General features: G+C 48.7%; 2 protein-coding genes across 3 annotated transcripts in view; one reads left to right on the forward strand and one right to left on the reverse strand.

Annotated features, from left to right (window-relative positions):
* The first annotated feature begins 4,187 nt into the window (after window positions 1–4,187).
* CCNF (cyclin F) lies at window positions 4,188–16,533 on the forward strand. 2 transcript variants are annotated; one of them, XM_041407550.1, is made up of 18 exons: window positions 4,188–4,311; window positions 5,722–5,876; window positions 6,295–6,401; window positions 7,120–7,187; window positions 7,643–7,836; window positions 8,173–8,226; window positions 8,767–8,871; window positions 9,424–9,501; window positions 9,891–10,042; window positions 10,786–10,950; window positions 11,813–11,936; window positions 12,283–12,463; window positions 13,390–13,477; window positions 13,843–13,942; window positions 14,219–14,349; window positions 14,532–14,701; window positions 14,780–14,867; window positions 15,246–15,471. In XM_041407550.1, exons 1-18 carry the CDS (start codon window positions 4,299–4,301, stop codon window positions 15,322–15,324), a joined length of 2,052 nt encoding a protein of 683 aa, XP_041263484.1. In that variant the 5' UTR covers window positions 4,188–4,298; the 3' UTR covers window positions 15,325–15,471. The 2 variants fall into 2 exon arrangements, with proteins under 2 accessions (XP_041263484.1, XP_041263474.1); XM_041407540.1 differs by lacking the exon at window positions 14,780–14,867 and having other exon boundaries at window positions 15,246–16,533.
* Window positions 16,534–16,649: 116 nt separating this feature from the next.
* Window positions 16,650–24,920, reverse strand: part of VRK3 (VRK serine/threonine kinase 3) — an 8,640-nt gene continuing 369 nt past the window's right edge. Inside the window, 11 exon segments of the mRNA XM_041407563.1 lie at window positions 16,650–16,951; window positions 17,508–17,657; window positions 18,221–18,279; window positions 18,575–18,695; window positions 19,448–19,580; window positions 19,769–19,861; window positions 20,205–20,307; window positions 20,770–20,854; window positions 21,564–21,630; window positions 23,309–23,361; window positions 24,790–24,920. The exon segment at window positions 24,790–24,920 is cut by the window's right edge and continues 18 nt beyond it. Coding sequence (XP_041263497.1) covers window positions 17,509–17,657; window positions 18,221–18,279; window positions 18,575–18,695; window positions 19,448–19,580; window positions 19,769–19,861; window positions 20,205–20,307; window positions 20,770–20,854; window positions 21,564–21,630; window positions 23,309–23,361; window positions 24,790–24,920 — 994 coding nt within the window. The 3' untranslated portion in view covers window positions 16,650–16,951; window position 17,508.

The raw sequence follows: 24,920 nt of genomic DNA on the forward strand, positions 1-24,920 counted from the left end.
ACTATCTGAAGAGTTTAGAGGGGCTGTTACATTGATCTTTGTTTATATCACTCTCAAAAACCTATTTGACTGAAATTCTTCATTTTTGCTCTTTCCTTAAAATCTGCACATTTGAATCTGATCACAGTATACAAATTGAGTGTAAAAATAGGAGAGATTTTCACACATACCCATCTGAAGAGGCTTTAAAGGCTGAAGTGGCAGAGGCAGCAAGTGAGCAATTATCTGTGTAGCAATGAACCTCTTTTCCACATGGACTTGTGAAAGTGGGAGCTGATATTTCCTGGCTAAGAGATATTTTCAGCAAATTTTCAGTTTTCCTAGGAGAATGCTGCTGTTGAATGTCTTGCTTAGATGCCATGGTCTCAGCCTCTTGGATCTCTTCAGAAGAGGGATCAACACCTTGAGTGAAACCGGAGCTGGTAACAACAACTCTTGTTCCCAGAGAATCCCAGGTTTGGCAGAACCACAAGTAAGTGTAACATGTGTGTTGAGTTTTGCTTAAATCACAGCAATCAAAGCAAACAAAATGCCTTTGTTGTATTCACCTTCATTTCCAGAGCCAGCAGAAGAGAAAGAAATGAGGAGCCATTTGGATTGAGGAGAAACACAACCCTCTGCAGGCTCTTCAGTGGAGGAAAAGGCATATATGGGAAATCATAGAATCCCAGAATGGTTTGGGTTGAAGGGACCTTAAAGCTCATCCCATTCCATGGGCAGGGACACCTTTCACTATCCCAGGTGGCTCCAAGATCTCTCCAACCTGGTCTGAAACACTTCCAGGGATGGGGCAGCCACAGCCTTAGCACCCTCACAGGCAGCGATGTGATAAGGACAGTGATAGGACAAGGCTTAAGAATGGCTTAAGGCCATTCCCCGTTGTGAAAAGTCCCTCTCTAAACTGTTCTGAAATCCAGCTCAAGACTTGGCAATACAGAATAAAGCATGCACAAATCCGCCTTCTCCTCTGTAGTGACTGACTCTTCGATGTGTAGTGGCTTCCTAACTGGTGCAGGTGTGTTTAGGATGGTGTATCCCACCCAGCATCCAGCTGCCTGTTGGTGAAGGTGCAGGTCCCACTCCTGTCCTGCCTACCACCTCTGGGCAGGGGTTACAAACCACAGGCTCAGCAAAGTCGAATGGTGTGTTCAGGTAACACAAGTCCCACTTCACACCAGTCAGCCTCTGCTGCGGTGTGTCTGTCAGCGATAAAACCACCTGGATGTCCTGCCATCCTATTTAGGAAAGAACAAAGCAGGCCAAGGTGTACTGCTGCTGAGGATCTCACCTCCCACCTCCCAGTGCCCACCCAGGTTTTGGTTACACCTGTCCCTCAAATATAACCCTCTCCATGCCCTGCCTTCCTCTTCTGCTGCCACGTTTAGGAAGCATGGGATCTACCTGAGGGGACTCTGCACTGCAGATCACCCAAGGAACATCTCTTGCTGGGATCTGAGCTCTCTGTAGGCAGCTGATTATTCATGTTTTGTTTGCTGGCTCAATTTATTTTTAGTTGACAGAAACAGCTGTGAGGGGGAGAAAAAATGAGGAACAGAAGCTGACAGCATGATTAACTTTTTAACTCAAATTGCTTCTCAATTAAAAGAATCTAAATATTCCCTATGCTCCTGGTGCCACTTTTCCGTGTTGGCAGCTGCTCTGCTCACAGGAACATGAGACAGTTTTGCAGATGGAAGCGGAGGTGGGGCTGCACAGGAAAAGGACTGTCCACAGCTGCTCCTCCCTCTGGGGTCACCTCACGGGACTGGGGGACAACGTATGAGGTGAAATGCCCAGCATGGCCAGCACTGTGGAGTAGGCTCAGAGAAGATATCAGGCTACTCAAGCTCAGCCTCCCCAACCATAAAATGAGATCTCTAGTGAGATTTTGAAGCTATTCCAACCCTTTGCAGGTGGAAGGGTGCGGGTGCAGAGGAGCATCCAGAAGTTCATGTTCTAACAATGAGAAGCGCTTGTAAAACCCTCAAACAAATCTCATACATGCTAGCAGGAAGAAACCTCAGCTCTGCTGGGATTGATGGTGTTTAGTCACAGTACAACACTGGGAAACTTTCCAGCCACCAGTAATTGGGGTGCAATCATTTCCTGTCCTACAAAACAAGAGCTCCTCTTCTCACTGCTTTTAGTCTTGTGAGACTTAGGATTCACAAAAGTCTTCAGCTGAGCGAATTCAATATCTGCTTTTCCTTACATTGCTTTGCTTGCCTGTCAGCCTTTTCAATACGCCTCCTTATCCTGCTCTGCCCTTTGCCTTGTGAGGTTTAGGGCTTTCCTCTGAATCCTGTATTCAGGCTTGAACTTTGACTCCCAATTGTTTGCCTAATTTCCCCTTGCCCCCACACAAGGCCAGGAACAGGGGTGTGCTGGGGAGGGATGGGGCAAGGTTGCAGCTCAGGACATCAGCAACAGACTCTGTCCAGGCAGCCCCTGGCTCCTTCCCCCAGCAGGAATCACAGAATGGTCCGGGCTGGAAAAGACCACAGCGGATCAAATGCTCAAGCAGGGTCACAGGACACAGGATTGTGTCCAGGTGGGTTTTGATTATCTCCACTGAGGGGGAGTCCACCCCCTCTCTGGGAAGTCTCTTCAGTGCTCAGTCACATTCACAGAAAAGTTCTTTCTCGTGTTCAGGTGGAATATCCTGTATTTTACTTTTTGCCCATAGCCTCTTGTGCTGGGCCCCACGGAGCAGATCCTGGTCTTATGCTCTGACCTCTCTCTGCAGACACTCTCAGCTCTGTGTCCTCTCAAGGCTCAACAGCCCCAGCTCCCTCAGCCTTTCCTCGTCAGGGAGATGCTCCAGTCCCTTCATCACCTTCCCTCTGTGGACCTGCTCCGGAAGGTCCAGAGGAAGCAGTGGAGATCCTGCAAGAGCTGGAACCCTCCTGCTCTGGAGCCAGGCTAAGAGAGCTGGGAGTGTTCAGCCTGAAGAGAAGGCTCCAGGGAGACCATAGAGCCCCTTCCAGTATTTAAAGGGGCTTCAAGAGAACTGGAGAGGGACTTGGGACACAGGCCTGGAAAGAGAGGACAAGAGGGGATGGCTTCACACTGATAGGGTTAGCGTATTAGGAAGAAATTCTTGGTTGTCAGGGAGGTTATTGGCTTGGCTTGTCTGGCACAGGTTGCCCAGAGCAGCTGTGTCTGCCCCACCTCTGAAAGTGTTCAAGTGCAGGTTGGACAGGGGCTGGATTGGAACAACCTGGGATAGTGGAAGCCGTCCCTACCCATGGCAGGGAGTGGAACCGGATGGTCCTTCAGGTCCCTTTCATTCTATGATTCTATACCCACTCCAGGAGCTTCACATCCATCCTGTCCTGAGGAGGCCAGAACAGCATTCCAGATGAGCCTCACCAGGGCTGAAGAGATGGGCAGAAGCCTATCCCTGACCTGCTGGCAATGCCCTTCCCACCCCAGGATCCCCCACCTTGGCCCCAGGACACAGGGCTGGTCAAGGACAGTTGTGACCCGCAGAGCCTTCTCTGCAGAGCTGCTGTCCAGGAGGTCACCCCCAGCCCAGGCTGGGACACGCGATGACGCCCCCCGATGCTTTAACTCCGGCACGGACACCCTCAGGCGCTGAATGTTCAAGGCAGAAATCATCGGGCAGCAATAAGCCCCCACTGCTTCCCTCAACAGCACCCTCGGCCAGGCAGCCTCAGCTAAGCATAGGTGACTGTGAGCGACAAAGCACTAGCAAGGACGGCTGCTGCCGGCTGGGGCCGAGAGAGGAGAAGACACTCCTGGCCCCCCGGGGGAGCCAGGACGCCGCTGTGCCCCACACCCGCCGCCGCCCCGGGATACCGAGACCGCGGGAACATGGCGGCTGCACCGTGAGGGGAAGCGCTGCGCCCCCACTTCACTGTATCGCCCCACATGGCAGGGGGCGCCGTGCCGACCGCGCATGCGCTGCTGCGCCACAGGTTTGAACCGCCAACTGCCTCAATTCGAATTCGCATCCTCGCCGACCAATGACAGCACGCGGGGCGGGTACGACAACGCCCTCATCGGCCTCCTGGCCAATGGCCGAGCCTGCTGTGTTTAAAACAAGTGCGCGCGGGCGGTGGGCGGGGCAGTGGCGCGGAGGGCGGGCCTGGAGGGCGGGGCCACCGCCGCTCCCTGTGCCCACTGGGCGCGCCCGCGCCGCGAGCGGGGCGTGTCGTGTCAGCCCCGTGGTCCCCGCCCGCCCCCGCGCTCCGGTCCCTCCTACGGCCGTGCCGCTCTCTCGGAGCCGGGCAGGGCGCTGTGTCCGTCCGCGCGGTTCCCGCGGGCGCGCCGCGATGAAGGCGGGCGGTGAGTGCGGATCTGCCCGTGGGCTCCGCGGGTGCTGCTGTTTGCCGGGTCCTCCTGCGCTGAGGGGCGGCTCCAGAGCGGGCTCTGCCTGCCGGGCGCCTCCTGAGGAGGTCTGAGGGCGGGGGTTAACGGGATCTCCCGAGCCAGGGCTGAGGGATCGCCGGGGGGGGGCGGCCGGGCCGACGGCTGCGCGCCCAAATTCAAACGCGGCGGGGGCGGTGCGGCCCGGCCCGGCCCGGCGGGGGCTCGGGACCGGCTCTGTCCGTGCGCTGCTCCCCGCGGGGCCGTGCCTCAGCCCTTCAGTGACCACGGGGCCCGTGGCTGGTGGCTGTGCCTGAGCGCGCCTGGCCTCAAAGCCAAGGGGTCAAGATGTGTATTGCGCGTGGGATAACATCTGGGGCGTCTGTGAGTTTGCAAGGTGCGCAGGACTGTGCAGGAAACCCCCTTCAAGAGTAAGAGAAAGTGTTTCTTACTGTTAAGGGTGGCTGAACGATGGTACTTGATTGTCCAGAGCGATTGTGGGATCCACATCCTTGGAGTTGCTCAAACCCAGCTGGATGTGGTCCTGCCCCGCTTGGCCCGACGGTTGAACTGGGTGACCCCCAGAGTTCTCTTGCAGCCTAAACCACTCTGGTTTTGTGAAGCAACGCATTGGAAATGAACCTGTGCCACTTCCTGTCTGTAGAAATGGAGTTTTCACTGAGTTGCTCATGTACCCCCTGGTCCCTATTTGGCTGCTTATATAGGCTGAACTGGCATCCCAGTTTCGGTGTCCATTTCATTTTCATGGCAGTAATACTGCTGAGGATAGTACATTTTGTATACATAAACATGTGTGTATGTGTATATATAAAAATATTGCATTGAAATAGTACTCTAGAAGATATAGGCAATGGATCTTCCATTAGCACCCCTGGCAGCAACTGCTTGGGAAGATAGGCTTGAGTAGGTTTGGTTGTCATCTTAATATCTCTGGTTGTGTTCCAGGGACTGCTGTGAGTTGAGAAGGAAAAGCTGGGGCATGGGGGAGGTAGATGAAGTGACAGTAGTGACAGTTAAACTATTTGTTACTACTGAACAGGGACGGCTGAACTCTTTGTCACTACTAAGCGTGGTCACAGGAGTCAGGGCTCAGAGGGGCTCTTGGTGAAGAGCACTTAAGCTTGAGCCACCCTTTCTGAGTCTCCTGGCTTCATTAACCAATTTGAGCAAGTCCTTTCTGTTCTGTGCTTTAGTCTTGTGCATTATAAGGCATGAGCTATATATGCCTGATTAATGTGTTTGCAGTGTCCTGTGCTGCAGTGAAGAGGTGCAAGTGAACACCTGTGTACATGTGTACTACTATGTAGTACCTTTTTTCCTTATGCAGTTCTGTCACTAACTGAGGTGTCCTGTGTTTTTCTTTTCCAGTGGTTCACTGTAGATGTTCCAGATGTTTTTCTTTCCCTTCAAAGCGAAGGATAATAAAACGGCCTCGAGTCCTGACGTTCTTGAACCTCCCCGAGGATGTTCTGTTTCACATCCTGAAGGGTCTCCCTGCTGCAGACATCCTCTCAGTCAGAGCTGTAAGTGCTGCAGCTTCCCCTCTGCTGGGCTCAGTGCTCAGCTCTGCCTCCAGGAGCATGGACTGCACACAGAACAGGCTTCTCATGTCACAGAGCCTGAAGAAGCCCAAAGAGTGCCTGCAGGGTTGAGATTTTTGCTATCCCAGGGACAATTTCACTTCTTACTGCTCAAGTTAAGAGTAGCAGCAATATTTGACTGCTTTCTGTATCTTTTCTGTGGAAATTGTCCTGCCAGATTACTGTGGCTGAACAAATGGGTTTGGTTTAGCATCTCTTGCCTTACTGCTTATCAGGCAGGCAACAAGTTAAACATAATTTGGGATTAATTAGTTACTTCTCTAAAATAAGATTGCAAAGACCTGTTTTTCTGTTGGTCCTTCTATTTGGGTAATCATTATTTTGGGTTCCCTCCATACAGGTGCACTCACATCTTAAATACCTTGTGGATAATCATTCCAGTGTTTGGGCACATGCAAGTTTTCAAGACCTGTGGCCATCTCCAAACTATCTGAGGATGTTTGAAAGGTAAGTTTTAAACATCAAATTTGTCTGGCCTTTTAGAAGAGGATGTTTGAAGGAAGATTAACTGTTCTAATCAGTCCTCAGTGTAATTGGGGGATCTGAGTTGTACAAAGAGGGGAAATACTTGCTTTGGCAATGAAAAAAGGGTTGATTTCAGGCCTAAGCTGCTGCTGGTCACTGCTGTCTCTTTAACCAAAGCAGGCCCTATTGCATATACCAAAGTTATTTCTTTTCACAGGCATTAGTGTTCCAGATTGGAACTTAACACATTCCCTAAAACCTCTTTTCTGGTGCTCCCATGTGAATGAAAAAGTGAGGTCAGGGGCTCCAGAGAATAATCCTGTTTCTAAGTCTAAGTTGGCTTGGTCCCTTCTTGTGCAAACCAGTGTATTGAAAAACAGGTGAATTTCAGTAACAGAGTTTGAAAAGGTAAGAATAAATCTGCTTCAAAATGAAGGGGAACATCTTTTTATCCATCTGATTTGAAGGGGATCCACTGGTGTCAGAGATTTCTTTAACACTTTTAAATGCCATTATAATAGTTTCTAATAATAGTGTCACTTCTCTTTAAGGCAGACCAGTATGTGCACATCAGTTTGGGAGGGAGGAACACAAGGGCTTGATGTTTTGATGCATGTCCTTGAGGGCACAAGGACCAAACTGTGGATTCTGGTGCTAGGAAGGATTTTAACCCCCAGTGCCTTCTCTGTTTGCCCTTCAGGGCTGCTGAAAGTGGTAACTTTGAAGCTGCTGTGAAGCTGAGCTTGGCATACCTGTACAACGAAGGCCGTAAGTGTGGGAGCTTGTCCTGGGATTTTGGGGAACGTGGCATAGCACAAGGAAGTTTTACATTGCTCTGCTTAGGCACTGGCCACAAAGCTGCCACGGGTTCAGTGATGGTGCAGGATACAGCCTGGGAATTCAGGGTTAGGAGTTATGCTCTGCAAACTTGTGATAAATGTATCAAAAGGGCCTGACAAGTGACAGGAGGAGCCTCCTGACACAAGGTCCTGGCAAGGCAGTTGGTATTTGCAGAATGAACCCCCCAGCTTAGGTTATGTGTTCCTAAAGCCTGACTGTAGTAAGACTTTTCTTCTTTAGCAACCTTGATTTCTAAGGCTCTAAATTACAGAGGCAGTTCAGCCTTTTTCTGATGGTTTAGTCTTGTCTGATTGGCCTGACTGAATGCCAGGCAGGCATGGTGAACAAACTCCACTTGATTCCTGGCTTTCTCTCTGGTTCAGTGTCCATCACGGGCCACGGGCGTGCAGAAGTGAATGGAATAAAGGCATCTCACTACTTCAGCTTGGCAGAGCACCTGAATGTGTGTGCAGTCCCCTTTATCTGGCTGTTCATCCGTCCTCCCTGGTCCTTCTCTGGAAGCTGCTGTAAAGCTGTGGTCTATGAGAGTCTCAAGGCAGAGTGCCAGCTTGACAAGGTCAGGTTTCTTTCTGCCCTTGGCTTTACCCTACGTCAGTTAACTGTGTCTCGTTATTTTGGAAAGAATACTTTTGTTTCCCCAAGGAGCCTCCTGTGCTTTTGCAGCTTCAATGACTGTGGCTCAGTCATTTATTGACTTTATTGCAAAACTGCACATGATAGATCATGAGTGCTGGAGGCCTGTACTGTCCTCTTCAGAGAGGTTCAGTGCTAACTCAGGGATAACAAAACATAGAGAAAAGCAAGGGGAAAGAATGATTAAAAGATAAACCAAAACTGTAGTCTGAAATTTCTACTGTAGTTTAACATTGCTTTATTTTGATGCTTTCTTCAGGCTCAGAAAGGATCTATTCTCCACAGCTTGGCTAAGGTTTTGAATTTCTTTGAGGTGAGCAGTATTTCTGATAGGTTTGGATTTGGGTTTTTTTTCTGGTGATGCTAATGCTGTTTACCTTGATTAAAAACATAAATCAGCCAGATGCTCTTTTACTCCTCAAGGGTCCCAGGAGTTTCTGTTCTCATGAGTTTAATTTACTGGTTGTTTAAAGGAACATTATTAACTTACTTTATTGAATTGTACAAACGGTGAAATTAATTTTGGCTTAATCACGGGCTTGAAGTATGTTCAGGTCTCAAAGGAAGCCTTCCAGTTGTAATGCCTAGCAAAACAAAAAAATAAAAAGCCTTCAGTGGCAAGCAAGCCAAAAAGCATTTGTCTGGCTGAGGAAAAGCACTAACTGCTCTCAGAGGCTGCATCTGCAAATGGCAGCACTGAGTGGATGGGGAAGCATTCCTCAGAGGCTGAAGGGCATTCCCAAGGGATGCATTCTGCTCTGTAGCTTTAGCACAGTGTTCTGTAGCTTCTGAAGTGTTGGGGCATCCACTTGTCTGGACAGAAGGAATACCAATATATGCCTTTGGTTTTTAGGATGAAGGAAAAAAGAAAGAATCCCTTGAAATGCTTGAAGAATCATCAAAACAGGGTTGTTTAATCAGCTCCTACCTCCTTTGGGAAAACGACAGAAAAGCTGCTGTAAGTAGTCATTTTTTGTCTCCAGCCAACTTTTACACTAACTTCTGGATCTGTGTTATGTGCAAGGAATGTCCTCAGGAAGCAATTGCTGTTCCTCAGAGCTTACCTTCTTCATAAACAAGGAGGGTGCTAAGAACTCTCTGAAATGAGCTCTGGTGCCTGCCTGGGTGTTTGAAATGAGGCTAGGAGCAGTTGTAGCCAAGGTGCCACAGAAGTTGCTTTACTCCAACTCTGCTGAAGGCCTGGGCACTGCTGGCCAGTGATCCCAGGGTTCTGGGGAACAGGAGCAGGAGGCTCCTGCCTTGTCATTAATAAATCTGCCAAACCTGTCCCTGTGGAATCCTGAGCGAATGCTCTCATTTCCTGTGAGACCTTGGGCAAGAACTGAAAAAAGGTTCTTAAAAACAGTTCTGTTATGATAAGAAACAGACTTGTTGCTGAAATAATAGATGTACCTCCAGGCAGTGTTTTTCTCTAGATACTGGTGCTACAATTCTTCTGTTTGTTGTGTAAAGGCTGTAGGTTTTTACTTCTGTTTGTGTTCCTCTCTAGATGTCAGATCCTGGCAGATACCTTCAAAGTCTCAGGAAGCTACGAGACTACGCAGCTAAGGGCTGCTGGGAAGCACAGGTAAGACTGAGCTTTCCCAGTATTGCAGTCTTTATTTGGTCCTTTCTGTGCTGCCGTTGTAGGTTTAAATTTCTCTTTTCAGAGGCAGGATCAGCATTGCTGAGTAATGTTTTTATGTGCACGTCTGTATCTACTCTGCAGACTCTCTTCTTTGGGAAATTGCAGCACACCAGTGGCAGAATGGAGTAAAGATGCATCTTTTGATGGACTTAAAAGACTGGCCCCAAATAATCTGTGTGCTCAACATTTAAACCAAACTAAGAACTACTACTTCAAGTAGTTTGCTATGTTCAGTATTTTCAGCGGGAAAAATAGAGGACTATCCTCTGCTGCCTTAGTTTGTATTTGGTAAAATAAGCATACTTTCTTTTGTGTTCTCTCTACTACAGATAGCTTTAGCCAAAGCTTGTGGGAATGGAAACCAACTAGGATTAGAAGCAAAATCTTCCAGGGAAATGGTTTCTCAAATCTTTCAAGCTTCTCTTCCTATCAGCAAGCAAAGCATCTTCACTGTGCAGAAAGGAATGAATGAAATAATGAGGTAGGAACTTGGATCCAGGAGTGAGGCCCCACAGCAGAAACTGTTCCCTATTTCCCTGTACATCTCTACAATCCTTCTACAATTTCTCTAGGCCACCTGTGCCAGGGCCTCATGACCCTCACAGGGAAGAATTTCTTCCCAATATCCCATCTAGCCCTGCCATCTGTCAGTGTGAAGCCATTCTCCCTTGTCCTGTCACTTCAGGCCTTGTCCAAAGTTCCTATTGACTCCCTTTTCCTGAATAAACACTTGCAGCAGTGTCATCTGTATTAAGCTACCTCTTAATCCTTATGGATGAGTTCTGTATCCTTCCCTATGCAGACTTCGATACATTCCAGTTGCTCTCTCACATGCAGGGCAGCTCCACCACTTCCCCTTGCTGGTATTGCTTTCCTAAAAAGTGCATTACCATCCATGGCAGCATTCCAGCCACATGGGTGTCCCAGTGTGGCTCTGTAATGGCAATGGGATCACGGTCCTGTGACCACACACACATCTCCAGCTCCTCCTGTTTATTCCCGAGGTGCGTTGGTGTGCAGGGAGGGGATGGAGCAGGCAGGTTTTCCAGGAGGGCTGCAGGAGGATCCAGCGCAGCCACAACCCCACTTGAGAGTTGGCTCTTCTCTTGGGAGGCATCTCAGGAGCACTTGTCACTGCTCTGCTTGGCCTGGCTCATTCTCCAGTTGGATGTCATGGTGTGGGACGCCGCTTCCCAAGTTCTTAAGTCTCTCTTCCTGTTCCAGGTATATCCTGGTGGATTGGCTGGTGGAAGTGGCTACCATGAAGGACTTTTCTAGCCTGTGCCTTCACATGACAGTGGGATGTGTGGACCGTTACTTGACGCTGAGACCTGTACCTCGTGCTCGGCTCCAGCTTTTGGGAATAGCCTGCATGGTCATTTGCACACGGTGAGATTCTGGTTGGTGAGCAGAGGTGGTCATTATGATCTTCCAAATTCTTTCCTGCAGCTCAAACTTCTTCCCAAACCCCATCCCTTGCTTGTAATACTGGAAAGGCTCTTTGAATTTCCTCTACTTTGACTGCTGTTTTACTGTGTTTACATACAAACACAGACTCTGTAAATGAGGCAAAAAAGGTAGTTCCTTAAAGGTTTTTTTCTTTTTTAAACACATGATCATGGTTGTGGATTGCTATAAATGCATTCCATCAGCAACTGGAGTCTTTGACACCATGAGAAAGCTGGAAAGGAAGAAGAGCAGCAGTGTTCCATAGTTGAGCTTTGTACACTCAGATGAACTGCATGGTGTGGTGGAAGATTATCCTTCTCTGTTAATTGCCTTAATATCTTGCATCTTAACCTAGGAGAGGCTTCATAGATGAAGAATTAGGATCAGAGAATCACAGATTGGATTGGGTTAGAAGGGACCTTAAAGATTGTGTCATTCCACCCCCTCCCATGGGCAGGGACACCTTCCACTATCCCAGGGTGCTTCCAAGCCTCTCTAACCTGGCTTTGGACACTTCCAGGGATCCAGTGGCAGCCACAGCTGCTCTGGGCACCCTGTGCCAGGGCCTCACCACTCACACAGCCAAGAATTTCTTCTGTATTAGTAAGAACATTCCAAATTAGGAATGTTGTAGTAGGTGGTTCCATCTTCCAGGTGAAATAAAGAGCTGCAATTATTTCTTTGCTGGTCTACCTGGGAAATACCTTGTGAAGTTGTTTGACTCTGGTCATTGTGGGTGTAGTTATTTGCTGTAAGTGCACAAATTCCCTTTCTGCTGGGGCTAACTTCTTTAACATTACAGTTTCATCAGCAAAGAGATGCTGACGATTCGGGAAGCTGTGTGGCTGACAGACAATTCCTACAAATATGAAGAGTTGGTCAGAATGATGGGCGAGATCATTTCTGCCTTAGAAGGAAAGATAAGGGTGAGTTTGGAAAGTGGATGGAATATTCCCCCCCTTGGGCTGCTGTTCAAGTCAGGCTGTAGCAGTTCCTATCTAATGAGTTGGGGGTTTAGGTCAGTGTTCTCAATCAAATGTGGAGCCTGTGCATGTCTCAGAGCATGCAGATACAGAACCCTCTGCCTTCTGTTGAGATGAAAACTTCAGTTTTAAGAGGCCATTTATTCTATCACTGGAGAATGCATCAATGTCATTGTAGTAATTAAACAAAAAAGCCCCAGACAAATAAAACCCAGCACCTGGAAACAGCTGTTCTAAACACTTTGTGCTGGTCTTGTATTTCCAACCTCTGTTCTCCTTTCTGCATTAGATACCCACCATTTTGGACTACAAAGAAGTTCTGTCAAGCATTGTCTCGCTGGAGAGAAGAACTCTTCACCTTTACAGCTTCATCTGTGAGCTGTCCCTCCTGAACACGAGCCTCAGCATGTATTCCCCAGCCCGGCTGGCTGCTGCTGCACTGCTGCTGGCCAAGATCCTGCATGGGCAAGGTAACCCATCTTACTTCAAGCACAGACTGCTAGTCTGCCTTCTCTTTCTAGGGAGACTTTTTGGGGGTTTTTGGGTGCTAGTTTGTCTTTAGGCAAGATGTCCCAATCACTTGGCTGGGGGAGGTGGAGAGAAGGGTGGAGAAGAGGGGGACAGGTATAAGAAGTCAGAATGAAGAGCTGAGTTCAGCCTATTTGGTTGTATTGGACAACCCAGATGAGGAGAGGCTGGGAGAATTGGGATTGTTCAGCCTGGAGAAGAAAAGCTTCAGGGTGACCTAACTGTGGCCTTCCAGTACCTGACTGGAGTAGACAAGGGACATGGACAGAGTTTATTTACCAGGGCCTAGAGAGACAGGAAATGGCTTCCCACTGCCAGAGGACAGGGTTAGATGGGATATTGGGATGGAATTTTTTTCTTGTGAGAGTGGGCAGGCCCTGGCACAGGGTGCCCAGAGAAGCTGTGGCTGCCTCAGGATCCCTGAAGGTATCCACAGCCAGGTTGGACAAGGTTTGGAGCAAGCTGGGATAGTGGACAGTGTCCCTGTCCAAGGCAGGGTGTGGGATGAAATGGGCTTTGAAGTCCCTTCCAACCCAAAACCGTTCCATGATTCTGTGATTCTATTTTACCTCTTAATAGCAGTGATGAACTAGAGCATTAGCTTCAGACTATGCAAGCTTTGGATTTAAATGAGACTGAAGATTTCTGTTGTTAGGCGTAACATTAGTTTGGTAGATAAACTTATCCTTAAGGCCAGCTGTGAACTTGAACGAACTGTGGACAGATATAAGCGTGCAAATATCATGACCCTTCTCTTATTAAAAAAAAAAAAAAAGAAAAAAAAAAAAAAAAAAGGCTGACTCACTACAGAACTACTACACTTCATGAATATGTAATTCCATATATTAATATGTACTCTCTTCTCCAGCACACCCCTGGACCAGCCAGCTGTCTGAGTGCACTGGTTTCTCTCAAGAAGACCTCTTGCCCTGTGTGCTGATCCTCCACCAAAAGTGGTAATGGTTTTGGGACTCTTTGAGGGGATACATGAGTACTTAGATTGCAGCTCTTGCACCTGGACAATCAGCCCTTCCCGGTGAAGTAAGGGCTTTTGGTTAGCTGCCTTGCTCTCCTGCCACAAGGCACTAAGGTCCAGTTCAAGGACAACTGTTCTGTTTCTGCCAGCTGGTCTGGCCCTGGGTCACAGAAAACGGGGACAGAAAAAGAATTAGAAGCCACCAGGTGTCCCAGTGAAGTCGCTGAAACACCAGCTCCCTTAGCACAGCACTGAGCAACGGGGGAAAATTACCTGACTTGGCAGGTTTTCTTAATACTCTTTCATAGAATCCATTTTAACATAGGGGTTTCAATCTTTCTTTAGCTTCCATGATGATGTCCCAAAGGATTACAGGCAGGTGTCCCTCATGGCAGTGAAACAGCGTTTTGAAGATGAGCGCTATGAGGAAATCGGCAAAGAACAGGTGGGTGAGCTGTGGCTGCATCTGCTGCTGGCTGACACCCAGAGCAGAGCTGCTGTCCCATGGCAGGCTGTGTGAATAAAGTGAGAGTTTAATTGAATTGCAGGGACTCTTAACTGATGTTTGAGTGCCTGTGGGAAGAACTCACTGGGACAGATTTCTCCTAGAAAATAGTGTCCCACTGGCTATTTAGTTCTCATAAGAATCTCATGGTCTAATTCTTACAGGTGCTTTGATTTTTTTAAACCTATTTATTTATTTATGTATTTAATATTTTAGGTTATGAGTTACAGCCAGCTCTGCTCATTGTTGGGTGTGAAACAGAAGGACCCAGAGCCGAGTCCCTTGCACAGGAATGTAGTGGAAATTCAGACTTTCCTCAGCTCTCCCTCTGGAAAGAGAGCTAAAAGGTGAGTATAACTCATGGCTGTCAGCAGCTCTGAAGATCAGCCAGAGCCTTTCCTCCTCTCTGGTACCCCAAGTTTTCATTCCTAAATACAATCCATTTTCCTGTCACCACCTGACACACCTATTAAAAGAGCTGGAAAAGACTTGGTTTTTAACATGTGATTTCTGGGGTGTTTTGCTACAGGAGGAGGGAAGACAGCATTCAGGATGACAGAGGCAGCTTTGTGACTACACCCACAGCAGAGTTGTCCTCCCAGGAAGAAAGTCTGCTGGACAACTTCCTTGACTGGAGTTTAGATTCCTGCTCTGGTTATGAAGGTGATCAGGAAAGCGAAGGCGAGCGAGAAGGAGATGGTGAGCAGTTTATTCTTATAAAAAGCAGCCAAGAAGATTAAACCTGTATTTTCATTTTTGCTTAAAACTGTTTCTCAGGCACCAGATGCCTAAACTTTCAGCTGAAGATCAGGTGGAAAAACTCTTCCCCTTCCCCTGTGGTTATAATTGTTAAACTCTCCCAGAGGTACCTACCTGTTCTTTCTCTGCACTGCTTCAGAACGTGATGAGGGGTTTTGTGTTTGCTCAGTGTTTGAAAGTCAGGCTGTTTTCAGTGCACCAAATGTGATGAATGAGCCACTGTCTTAGAAACACTTACTAGCTGTTGGGTTTTGCTGACCCTGGGCGTGGCTGCTCATTTGCTAACAGCTCTTAGTACCTGTTCAAATAGTCTGAGGGAAGAAAAGATGCTGTGTGAATAGAGGGTGAACTCAGTGCCCTGCCTTCCAGGTGTAAGCAGACAGAAGGCTGACTCTTGCTTGGCTTTTTACTATTTTACTCTGTGCTGAGTGCCTGCTTGGTTCTGGATAGGGACAAACTAAAGTTTCTCTTTTCCATCCTGCAGTGACCAGCCCCAGTGGGATCCTGGATGTGACAGTGCTGTACCTGGACCCTGCGGAGCACTGTGGCCAGGACTCCAGTGATGAGGACAGTCTGCCTGGAGAGTGGGATGGCTCTGGGGCAACCCACAGGGAGGGGGAGCTGCCAGGGGCATATCTCACCCCAAGGAATCCCAACCCAGAGGGGAGCTCAGGCTACTCTTCTGTCAACACTGCCAGCCCTACATCTTCTGTTGAAGGCAGCCCTGGAGCTCCTCCCAAACCTACCTCAGCACTGCCCCACGGCAATTCCATGAACGGGGAGCCCTGCCAGCCCCATTACCTGCACAGGAGGCAAGTCAAAAGAAAAAACATGGCAGAACACACTGAAGAAAGGCTGAACTTGGCCTTCTTAAGCCTCTGATTTCTTAATGCTTTTAACTTTACCAGGATTTCTAGAAACCGTATTTCTGTTGCAGTCATACAGGGATGATAGTGAGTAATTGTAAATACCTCCAAAATACCTTCCCTTGAACCTTGTTTATCTTGTACAGCTGGGCTATTTCCTCCATTCACAGCTGCCTTTTTATGTATCCCTTATTGCCTGATTCTCTGCTAAGGTTCTGCTCTCTCTGTGAAATTCATAGCCCAGTTTTATCATCCCTGTTAGTGATAGAAAAGAACTGTCCTGTCCCTTGCTTTCTCTGAGGCCTGGCACTATGAATGAAATTAATTTACATTGGTTCTCAAGTTTCTGAATGTAACACTATGCTTGAATCTTCCACTTGAAAGACCTATTTTGAGGTTGTGCTGCCTTTTTACTCTGTCCAGGTCTCTCTCAGCTCTCCTCTTCTTGTCTATGGCATTTGCTGCACTGACACAAGGTTTTTATTAAAAACCCCCAGAGGTAAATGAAGGCTCACTGCAGGTCTGAGCTGCTCTCTCACCTACCTCTCACATGGTTTAAGCTCCGTTTGTCTCTTCTCTTGTTGCCATGTTTTCCTTACCTGAAAAATCCTTCTGTGCCTTAACACATAGGAATTGGAATACCAAGGTACAAGACTTCAAAAAGATGTCACTGAAGCTAACACTGGAACTGGACTCCAGGACTGTTTAGAATTTGCTGTGGCATTGGCAACTGTTCAGCTACACACAGTGTAGTGAGTGTTTATTGACTGGTTTTTTTATAAAATTGTTTTGTTAGTAGAGATGGATCCTGGTTTTCCTTTCCCTCATTCCCTGGCCTGAGGCCTGGAGAACTGCTGGGATTAGGGGTCAGGGTTTAGCTCTGAGCTGAGTTTTCTGATGGCAGTGCCTGAAGGCTATTTACACAAATCTCACAAGGAGCACAGGGCTCAAATCACCCTCACAACCCTACAGCAGCTCCAGAAAGGCCTTGAATCTGCCAAATAAAGAACAGCAGCCTTGGGTACTTCTCCACAAAGTTTATTACAAAACCATGTACTGCCACTCTCATTCAAGAGAAAATCCCTGATTTAGTTTTCCTGGCTCACAGTGGCTCCACTCCAGTTCTCCAGCTACTGCTTCCCCTGATCTCCCATGCAGGAGTCTTTTCACGTTAATTTGGTACAGCAGCAGCTCAAACTTCAGCACTGGGTCACATTAACGTGGGAAGAAAACTCTTATAAAAACCTGTCATTCTAAAACTGGTAAAAGTGAAAATATATCTGGGAAAGGCCTCACTGCAGAAAGCTCTGAACTCTTCCTTGATCTGAAAAAAATAAAAGCAGAAAAGGGGAAGATGAATCAGTTTAATTCCTTTTCAGGAGGAGGAAATTAGCTGAAGAGCTGACTTTGTGCTCCTGTTGCTGGATGCAGAGCCTTGGCTGAAGCAGCCCTGCACTAAAATTAGATCTGGCTCTGTATGAAGCCTCACTCTTTGAGGTGCCTCATGGCTAAAATAGCACCTGGGCACTAAAACCAGAACTACAGGCTGCTTTCTGAGAGAGAAAAGCAAAAACTACAAGCCAGCACTTCAGATTTAAAAAAAAGATAAAATTACCAGATGGCCTGAGTCTGCAACCCTACAGCCCATTCAGCATTTGCTTTATTAGCCCTCGTATCCCTTCATAGACAAGTATCTCCAGAAAAACTTGAGGAAACACAGGCTAAGCCTGGCTTTGTGTAGCACTGGACTGGTTTCAATAGGCAGTGACATGTCAGGAGGAGCAGGTTGGTTTCAGCTGCAGAGATGTCACAGCCCAGCCTGCTCTGTCCTCACCTGCCTGTGGCAGCACAGGGCACACACAGGAGGTGCCAGCACTCACCTCAGGGCACCACTCGGACATCCACGGAGTCGTAAGCTGAAGCTTTCATCTTCTGCAGTGGCTTCCCAAAGAGCTGCCGCAGGGCTGTGTAGTCAGGCTTCTCCTCATACTCCAGTGCCATCACCTGCTCCAGGTAGTTCTCCAGGGCATCTGCAAGGAAAGGGACTCGTATTGGAGCAGCACACAAACTCCAGCTGCCAAATGGCCGTTTCAGGCTGCTTGTCCTGCAGCCAGCTCACCCACCCCCCAAGGCAGCTGCAGAGAGGAAAACCAAGGCTAATACAAAGCTCAAAGAATGACTGAATTATACAATAAAATACAATCACCAAATGGTTTGGGTTGGAAGGGACCTTGAAGCCCATCTTCTTCCACCCCCTGAACACTTTTCAGGCATGGGACAGCCACAGCTTCTCTGGGTAACAAAATGGGATGGGAAGTGTCTTCCAGCCCCAGATATTTCATTTCTAAACCCACCAGCACAGCTGACTCTTCAGCAAGGTTCATGAAGGCAGATCATGGAAAGCAGCCCTCATTCTTCTGTACAGAAAACAAGGGATTTGTTCCCAGCCTGCCAGGCAGTTCATGCAATGCTTGGTCAGCATAACCACTGGAAGCCATTCTGGACCAGCACTCCAGCACAGAGGAAGTTCTGGCTTCAAGTACAATCAATCCTCCATCCCTGAGTCTCACTGCCACTGAGAGCAAGCCCATACCTGGAATGGAACTCTGCCTGAAGCATAGTTGGAGAAGGCATCTCACATCCTTTCTGTACCTGGAATAGTCAGCACAGAATCCTGTCAGAAGGAGAAGCAATGGAGCCAGGCACCTGAGCACCTGGCTTTGACAACAGGGACAAAAAAAAAAATCCCCAAAAGGCTGAATTCAGCTGGCTGTGTTCTGGATGAAGCAGAACTTGGGGTTCACCAAACACCCTGTGACCAGGCTTAGACTTGGCTGTGGGATTTACCACATCCCAGCAGTGTATTGTGACCCGAGGATTTCAGTCACAAACCCCCATCACTGCTTTCTGCTGAGCATTTCCCAGAAGAACAGATGATTTCTCCTACCTTTCTTTCTGTTCCACCACAGCTTTTATTTTGTCCAGCTCATCAGACCAAGGCAAAATGCCACAGAGCCATTTCAGAAGACAGTAGCCCAGAGATTCCAAGTCACTCCGTCGAGATGGTCCTGATGGGAAACACGAGACATTCACACGTCACTCATGAAGGGGCAGAAGTAAAGAAATTCAGGAGCTTCATGAGGGTGTGCTCTGGGGTATCAATACTCCTGGGAGCTTGCTAACAGTTCAGGAATCACCTCCCAGCATCTGAAGGAAGATTTCCTGAACACTGTGAAAGAGCAGTCACATCCCAACCAGGAGAAGGACAGAATTTGGTACAGGCTGCCCAGGATAGTGTGGAGTCTCCATCCCTGGAGGGATTTAGAAGCCATGTAGATGTGGCACTTGGAAACTTGGGTTAGGGGTGACCTTGGCAGTGCTGGGTTTACAGCTGGACTCAATGATCTTAAAGGTCTTTTCCAACAAAAGTGATTCTATGATTCTATGCCTTTCCAGCTCTCATTGCTTCAAGGTCAGAGCAGAGCCTGCTGCAAGTCTGTTTTGGGCAGGGATCCAGTCTGGCTTGAAACAGATCCCTGCTAAGCCAGCACGAAGGGCTCTGTTTTCTATTCCCCACATGCCTGCAGCAGCCAGGGCTCCAGATGGAGCAGGAACATCCCTGCTGCAATCCCTGAATGACCTGGCAAGTCCCAACACAGCAGCCATCAGGAGGCGGGAGTGAACAGCCCAAAGAGGAACCTGGCTCCTAGTGCATGTGAATGCCTGGAAAGCAGCAGTGCCAGCAATGCCAGCACAGAGCCTGAGCTCCAGGGAGCACCACCACAGGAGCAGCCCCATCATGTGTCACAAACCCACAAACCTGTGCCCTTGTGGCTGTCCAGGCTGATGAATTCCACTGTGCCCTCGTGAGGGGTTCTGCTGCCCTCGCGCCGAGCCACGTGCTTTCCCCCGGGGCAGTAGCGGAAGGCGAAGCCGTAGCCAGCGAGGGTCACCTGCAGGGCAGCACAGAGCACCCACCTGAGTGCAGAGCAGCCCCCAGGGCTGTCCCACAGCTCCTGCTTGAGCACTGTCCAGCCTGCTCTGCTGCCCTGCCTAAGGCAGGGACCTGGAGGCTGCCTTATCCCAAGTCACAATCCCACCTTCAGTGCCCTTCCCTGGCAGCACTGCTCCTGCTCCCTACCTGTGTGAGGTCTGCTGGGTTCAAATAGATGTTCTCAGCAGTGATGTCCCCATGCACATACTCATTCTCATGAATGTACTCCAGGCAGTCTAGCTGGGAATAAACAAGGGGAGCATATCAGATCCATGCAGGCTCCTGCAGCACCCTGGCTATCACTGAGCTGGACCTTCCCCAGCTCCCTGCAGCCATGTGGATGAGCACTAAAAACACACTATCTCACAGCCTTCAAGTTCAAAGGTCAAGTTTTTCTCATTCTTCTTATTCCAAATTCCTTCAAAGTGACACAGTGCTCAAAAGATGCTACTGAAGTTTACAGCAAGTTTGGAGACCCCACCCAAGCCCCTGGAGCAACTTTAAAACACTTCTGGGAGATCCAGAAGGGAGTTAGAAGTCTTTTCTGAAAAAGTCCCTTGGGAAGGATTGGTTCTCCACATACCACACGAATTGCAATCTGAAAAGCTGCCTTCTCCCTCAGCAGGTGCAGGCCATCGCTCAGGACAGACTGAAGAGATCGCCCCAAATCAGAGAACACCAAAAACCTGCAGGAGAAAAGGGCTTTGCACATGGCAGTACCTACCTGCTTTGGAGACCCTGAAACAAACACTTGCCAAGTGATCCACTGGACCCCACTTCAACTCCAAGCTGACCTGGGCAAACACTTCCTTGATTTTTGATGAGAGAAAACTTCTTATAAAGGAGACAGGTGTGCTCATCATGTGTTGCAGACACACAGCCTGAATCTCCCTCCCCTCTGTGTTGTGTCAAGGACCAAAATAAGGTGTCCCCAGCCTGAAGGGCAGCAGCCGCAAAAGCAGTAACTTCACCAGCAACACAAGGACTGAAGGAAACAAAGCAATGAGAGGCAAACCATTTAAGATGTGATAGGAGCAGTGCATAAGGTCAGGAGCCCAGGGAGCAAAGACAAAAGGACTAGTGGACAGCAGGCAGAGGAGAGGGAAAGCCAGAGATGCTCAGACAGCCCAAGAGCTCAGTCACCTCACCTGTAGCTGTCTGCATGCAGTCCAAAGCCAACACAGTTGGGGATGCCCAGCAGCGGCACGGAATGCCACTTCTTCCACTTCTCCACTACAAGAGAAGAGGACAGTGCAGCAGAGGCTGCTGAGAGCTCCAGGAGGAAGGAGTTAGGGATGCTCCTCCTCTGAAGATCTGCTCTGCCCTGGAGAGCTGACAGTGGCCTCTCATCTGTACTCTGTCCCCAAAATTCCAGTCTGATGTGTGCATTGGCATATCAATGAATGCAGAGCAAGAATGGAGCAGGGAAGATTCTGGGAATATCAGAGCAGGCTATGGCATGGGATTGCTAAAGGGCTGGGGAAAACAAGTAGAGGGGAAAGAGAGGGTGAGGGATTTTTACACTTCTCCCAGAAGTGTAGATTTGACATAAATTCTTCCATCCCTACTGCCTACATTCTCTGGGCAGCTTTGTTCTTGCTCAAGTTGTGAGATCAATGAAGTTGATACCAGAGAGCTGCTGACAGAACCACCCGTGGAAGAGGGACAGGAGAGTGAGCCAAGGTGAGATAGGCTGCAGGGCTGGACAGCTCCCAGACACATCAAGACAGAGTGAGGAGCACAAGAAAGCTGTGCTCACACTGTACTGTCCTACAGCACACAGACTGCTGGGAGAACTGGCATTGACCAAACTCCTCAGCACTCTGGCACTAACCAAGCAGGGGATTAATTTATCCTAGCTTGGCCTTCCAAGAGATTCACATAACTGATGAGAGGGAAATGCCAGTTATCCTCAGTCCTTGCCCTCGTAAGAAGCACCAACCTGTGCCTGCTTTTGCAGCTCGCTGGAAGAAATTCTGTTCATTGTAGATCCTCCCATCTTTGGCATCCTAAAGGGAACAGGGAGGAGCGTTACTTCAGCCACACACATCCTGCTGGAAAGGGAAACTTGGGTAAGATTGCTATAAGACCTTAACTACTCACTTTAAAGAATGCAAAGATTAACTAAAAGAGCTGAGAGCAGAGCTCAGGTGTCTTGGTTCCCTATTTAATGCTGCACCTAACAACCACATCAACTCTGACTATCAGCACAGAATAGGAGAGGGGCCATCTCAGGTTGGGACTTTCCAGCAGCCCATTTACAGCTGCCTGAGGGTTAACAACAGCCAGGCAGTGCAGCCCAGGCACACCATGAAGACAGCTCTGGTCCCACAGCTGTTATGTTAATGGGAGCCAAGGGTGACCTTCTTAGCCACAGCAGGGATGAGGGCATTTCTACAAACACACAAGTCTCTACAGAGAGCTGTAACATTTATTCCAGCTGTCAGAAAGTGAGACAAGAAAGTGAGACAGGAAAGTCTATTAGTAACATGTGAGGTATTGCTGTCATCAAGTGACCTCAACTGCACACAGTTCCCACTCAGAATGTCTGTGTTTGCCTACACACACGTATCTATTCAATGCTAACTCAGGACAGTTGCTGTCCTGCATGGGAGAAAGCAGTAGTGTTATTCTACCTGGTTTGATACAAAACTGGTATCAAAGATAGCTGGAGGAACACCAGGCTACAGACAACAGACCGTGTCCCAGAGGGTATTTCACTCTGCATCTTGTCTGTGAGCCCATGTGAGTCATCAGACCCCAAAGCCAAAATGCTCTCATGTGCCATATCACACTCCACAGTGCTGAGCAGACCACCAAGCAGCCAAAAGAAAACCAGAGAAGTTGGGAGTGTTGCCTACAGAAGTGATTACAGTTTCCCACCAACTGGTTCTAGTTTTGTGGCACTTAGCAGATTTTTCTCATCCACACCTTCTCCATCCTCTTACATGTCTCCTCTGACAAAAGGCAGAGAGATTACCCAAGTGCATGCAAGAGCCCCATGAAGCCATCAGTCAGCACTGGCCCTCCTACAGACCAGCAATCCCCAAGAGCCACAGTAGACAAGAATACAGTCTTTCAGCTCTGGTTCGTGAGCTACTGGAAATCAATGGACTGAATTTCCACGACAGAACAGCCGTTACTGGATATAACACATTTCTGGAGAACCCAAGATATTGACAAGTACCTGGAAAGCTGGCTTGGAACTCCAACTATAATTCCTATTTGATTTCAAAGTGTGCTCTGGTTTTACATAGTGTCTCCATGCTGGCTCTCACACTGCCTCAGCACAGCACCAAATTCCAAGCCCTCCAGTTTCCCCAGACGTCAGCAGGGTGTGTGCACACCTGCCACAGAGGAGAAAAGTTGGTCTGACATTCCCAAATCAAGATCTCCACCTCATACCACCAAGTTCGGTTCTGCAGGTTCCTGAGCCTGGTCAATCAAAGCAGCAACCTTCTGTGATTATTTGGGTTTTTTTTAATTCTCATATCCATTTTCTTCATACCTTTAGCAGAAAAGCCAACTGAAATCCCACCACAACACCCTCAGGAGGTTAGATCCATCTCCTAAGTTAGCAGGGGTCTCTCTGACAGCTCTCCCCCAATTCCTCATGTACTCTCAGCCAAACAGGTCAGGACACAGTACTCTATGCACTATTCCTTACCCAAACAGATCAAAACTCACAAGTTTGAGGGAGTAGCTTTGCTTTTGAGGAGAGGTTCCAGATGCTGACTGCGCTGTGGAAGGATGGAACAGATGTGGTTACAGGAGCATGGAAAAGAGGTTGTGCATCATTAAAGTCAGCCTGTGCAGCTGGATTAACTCATCCTCTGCTTCTTTCCCTTGAGCTTTGCAAAGCATCCTCTGTGACAGCGCCTTCCCAGATCACTACAAAATAATTCTTACCTTGCTCCAGGAGCTCAGCACCCTGACATGCAGTGCAGTTCTGCTTAAGTCACAGAAGCATCTGGGCAGGGCTACAGTATGGGGGGCTTTGAGGGGTATGTAAAGAATAGATCATTAGTAGAATCTCAAAGGCATCCCCAAATTCATTTGCTGAGCACTCCCTCCAGCTCACTCCATGGTTTGATAAATCTGTAAGGGATGCCAAGTCCCTCTGCTCTGTATGGATGTTAAAGTTGAATGTGGTTTCCCTTCTCCAAAAGGATTTGCACCCATGACTTGGCTCAGGGCAGTTCCTCTTCTCATGCTCTTAGAGCAAGTGCTATCCACAGGTCACCTGTTGCTCATCACCTAAAACCAACATCTATGAAAGCACTCTCCACTATTGGCTTTCCTTTTTATCACATTTTTTTTAAACATAGATGGATGCTCATACTTTGTTATGCAACAGCTTGAATAATAAAAAAGAAAGTAAAACCAAATCAGGCAAAACTCGGTAATGGAAAAAATTCCTCCTGAACAGTTTCCAAATTAATGAGAGAAGATCAAAAACTCCCTTTTGGAAGTTTACAACTAGACTGAAAAGATCAGCACTTACTAAATGGCTGAGAAGCAGCCTGTGTGGTGTGGTTGCTTTCTTTGGCCCCAAAACACGGTAAGAATTGACATTTAGTGGGTACTGACACCAGCTACAGCACAAGAACTCCTGTACCGTGCCAGCAAATAGTTTTTGGACCTAAAAGAACAGAAAGAGGAAGTGTGGCCCCAACGGACATTCCATAATAACAGAGCAGCGTGGCCTCGGCTTGGTATTATGCTGGTGGCAGAGTGGCTTACAGGCAGATGCCCAGTGAGGAACAGCTGGAGCTGTGCCAGGGCAGGTTTAGGCTGGATATCAGGAAAAGGTTCCTGAGTACTGCCCAGGCTCCCCAGGGAATGGGCACAGCCCCGAGGCTGCCAGAGCTCCAGGAGTGTTTGGACAGCGCTGCCAGGGATGCCCAGGGTGGGATTGTTTGGTGTCTGTGCAGGACCAGGAGCTGGACTCCCGAGTACTTGTGGATCTCTACCAGCTCAGAATATTGTATGAATGACGGATCCTGCAAGCCTGCGGGTCACCGCCAGCCCGGCGACACCGCAGTGTCACCCACTCTGCGGTTTCCGGGGGTTTCGGGATGTCCCGACAGCTGTCACCGAAGCCAGAGCCGGGGACCCCCCGCCCCTCGCTCCCCGGTCCCCTCTGCCCGCCGCGGGCCCCACAGTACCTTCGTACACCAGCCCGCAGCCGCCCTGTTCCAGCAGCCGCACCAGCCTCCACCGCCGCCCGCCCTGGTCCGTCAGCACCGTGTCCGCCGGGAGCGGCGCGGCCGGGCCGGGCCGGGGCTTGCGGGGCGAG

Source organism: Onychostruthus taczanowskii, unplaced genomic scaffold, assembly GCF_017590055.1.
Source record: "Onychostruthus taczanowskii isolate IOZ18803 unplaced genomic scaffold, ASM1759005v1 scaffold10, whole genome shotgun sequence".
NCBI lineage: Eukaryota > Metazoa > Chordata > Aves > Passeriformes > Passeridae > Onychostruthus > Onychostruthus taczanowskii.

Coding starts and splice junctions, on each gene's coding strand:
- CCNF (XM_041407540.1), top strand. Junction 13,478..13,842: donor CTGATCCTCCACCAAAAGTG/GTAATGGTTTTG, acceptor ATCTTTCTTTAG/CTTCCATGATGATGTCCCAA. Junction 13,943..14,218: donor AGGAAATCGGCAAAGAACAG/GTGGGTGAGCTG, acceptor TTAATATTTTAG/GTTATGAGTTACAGCCAGCT.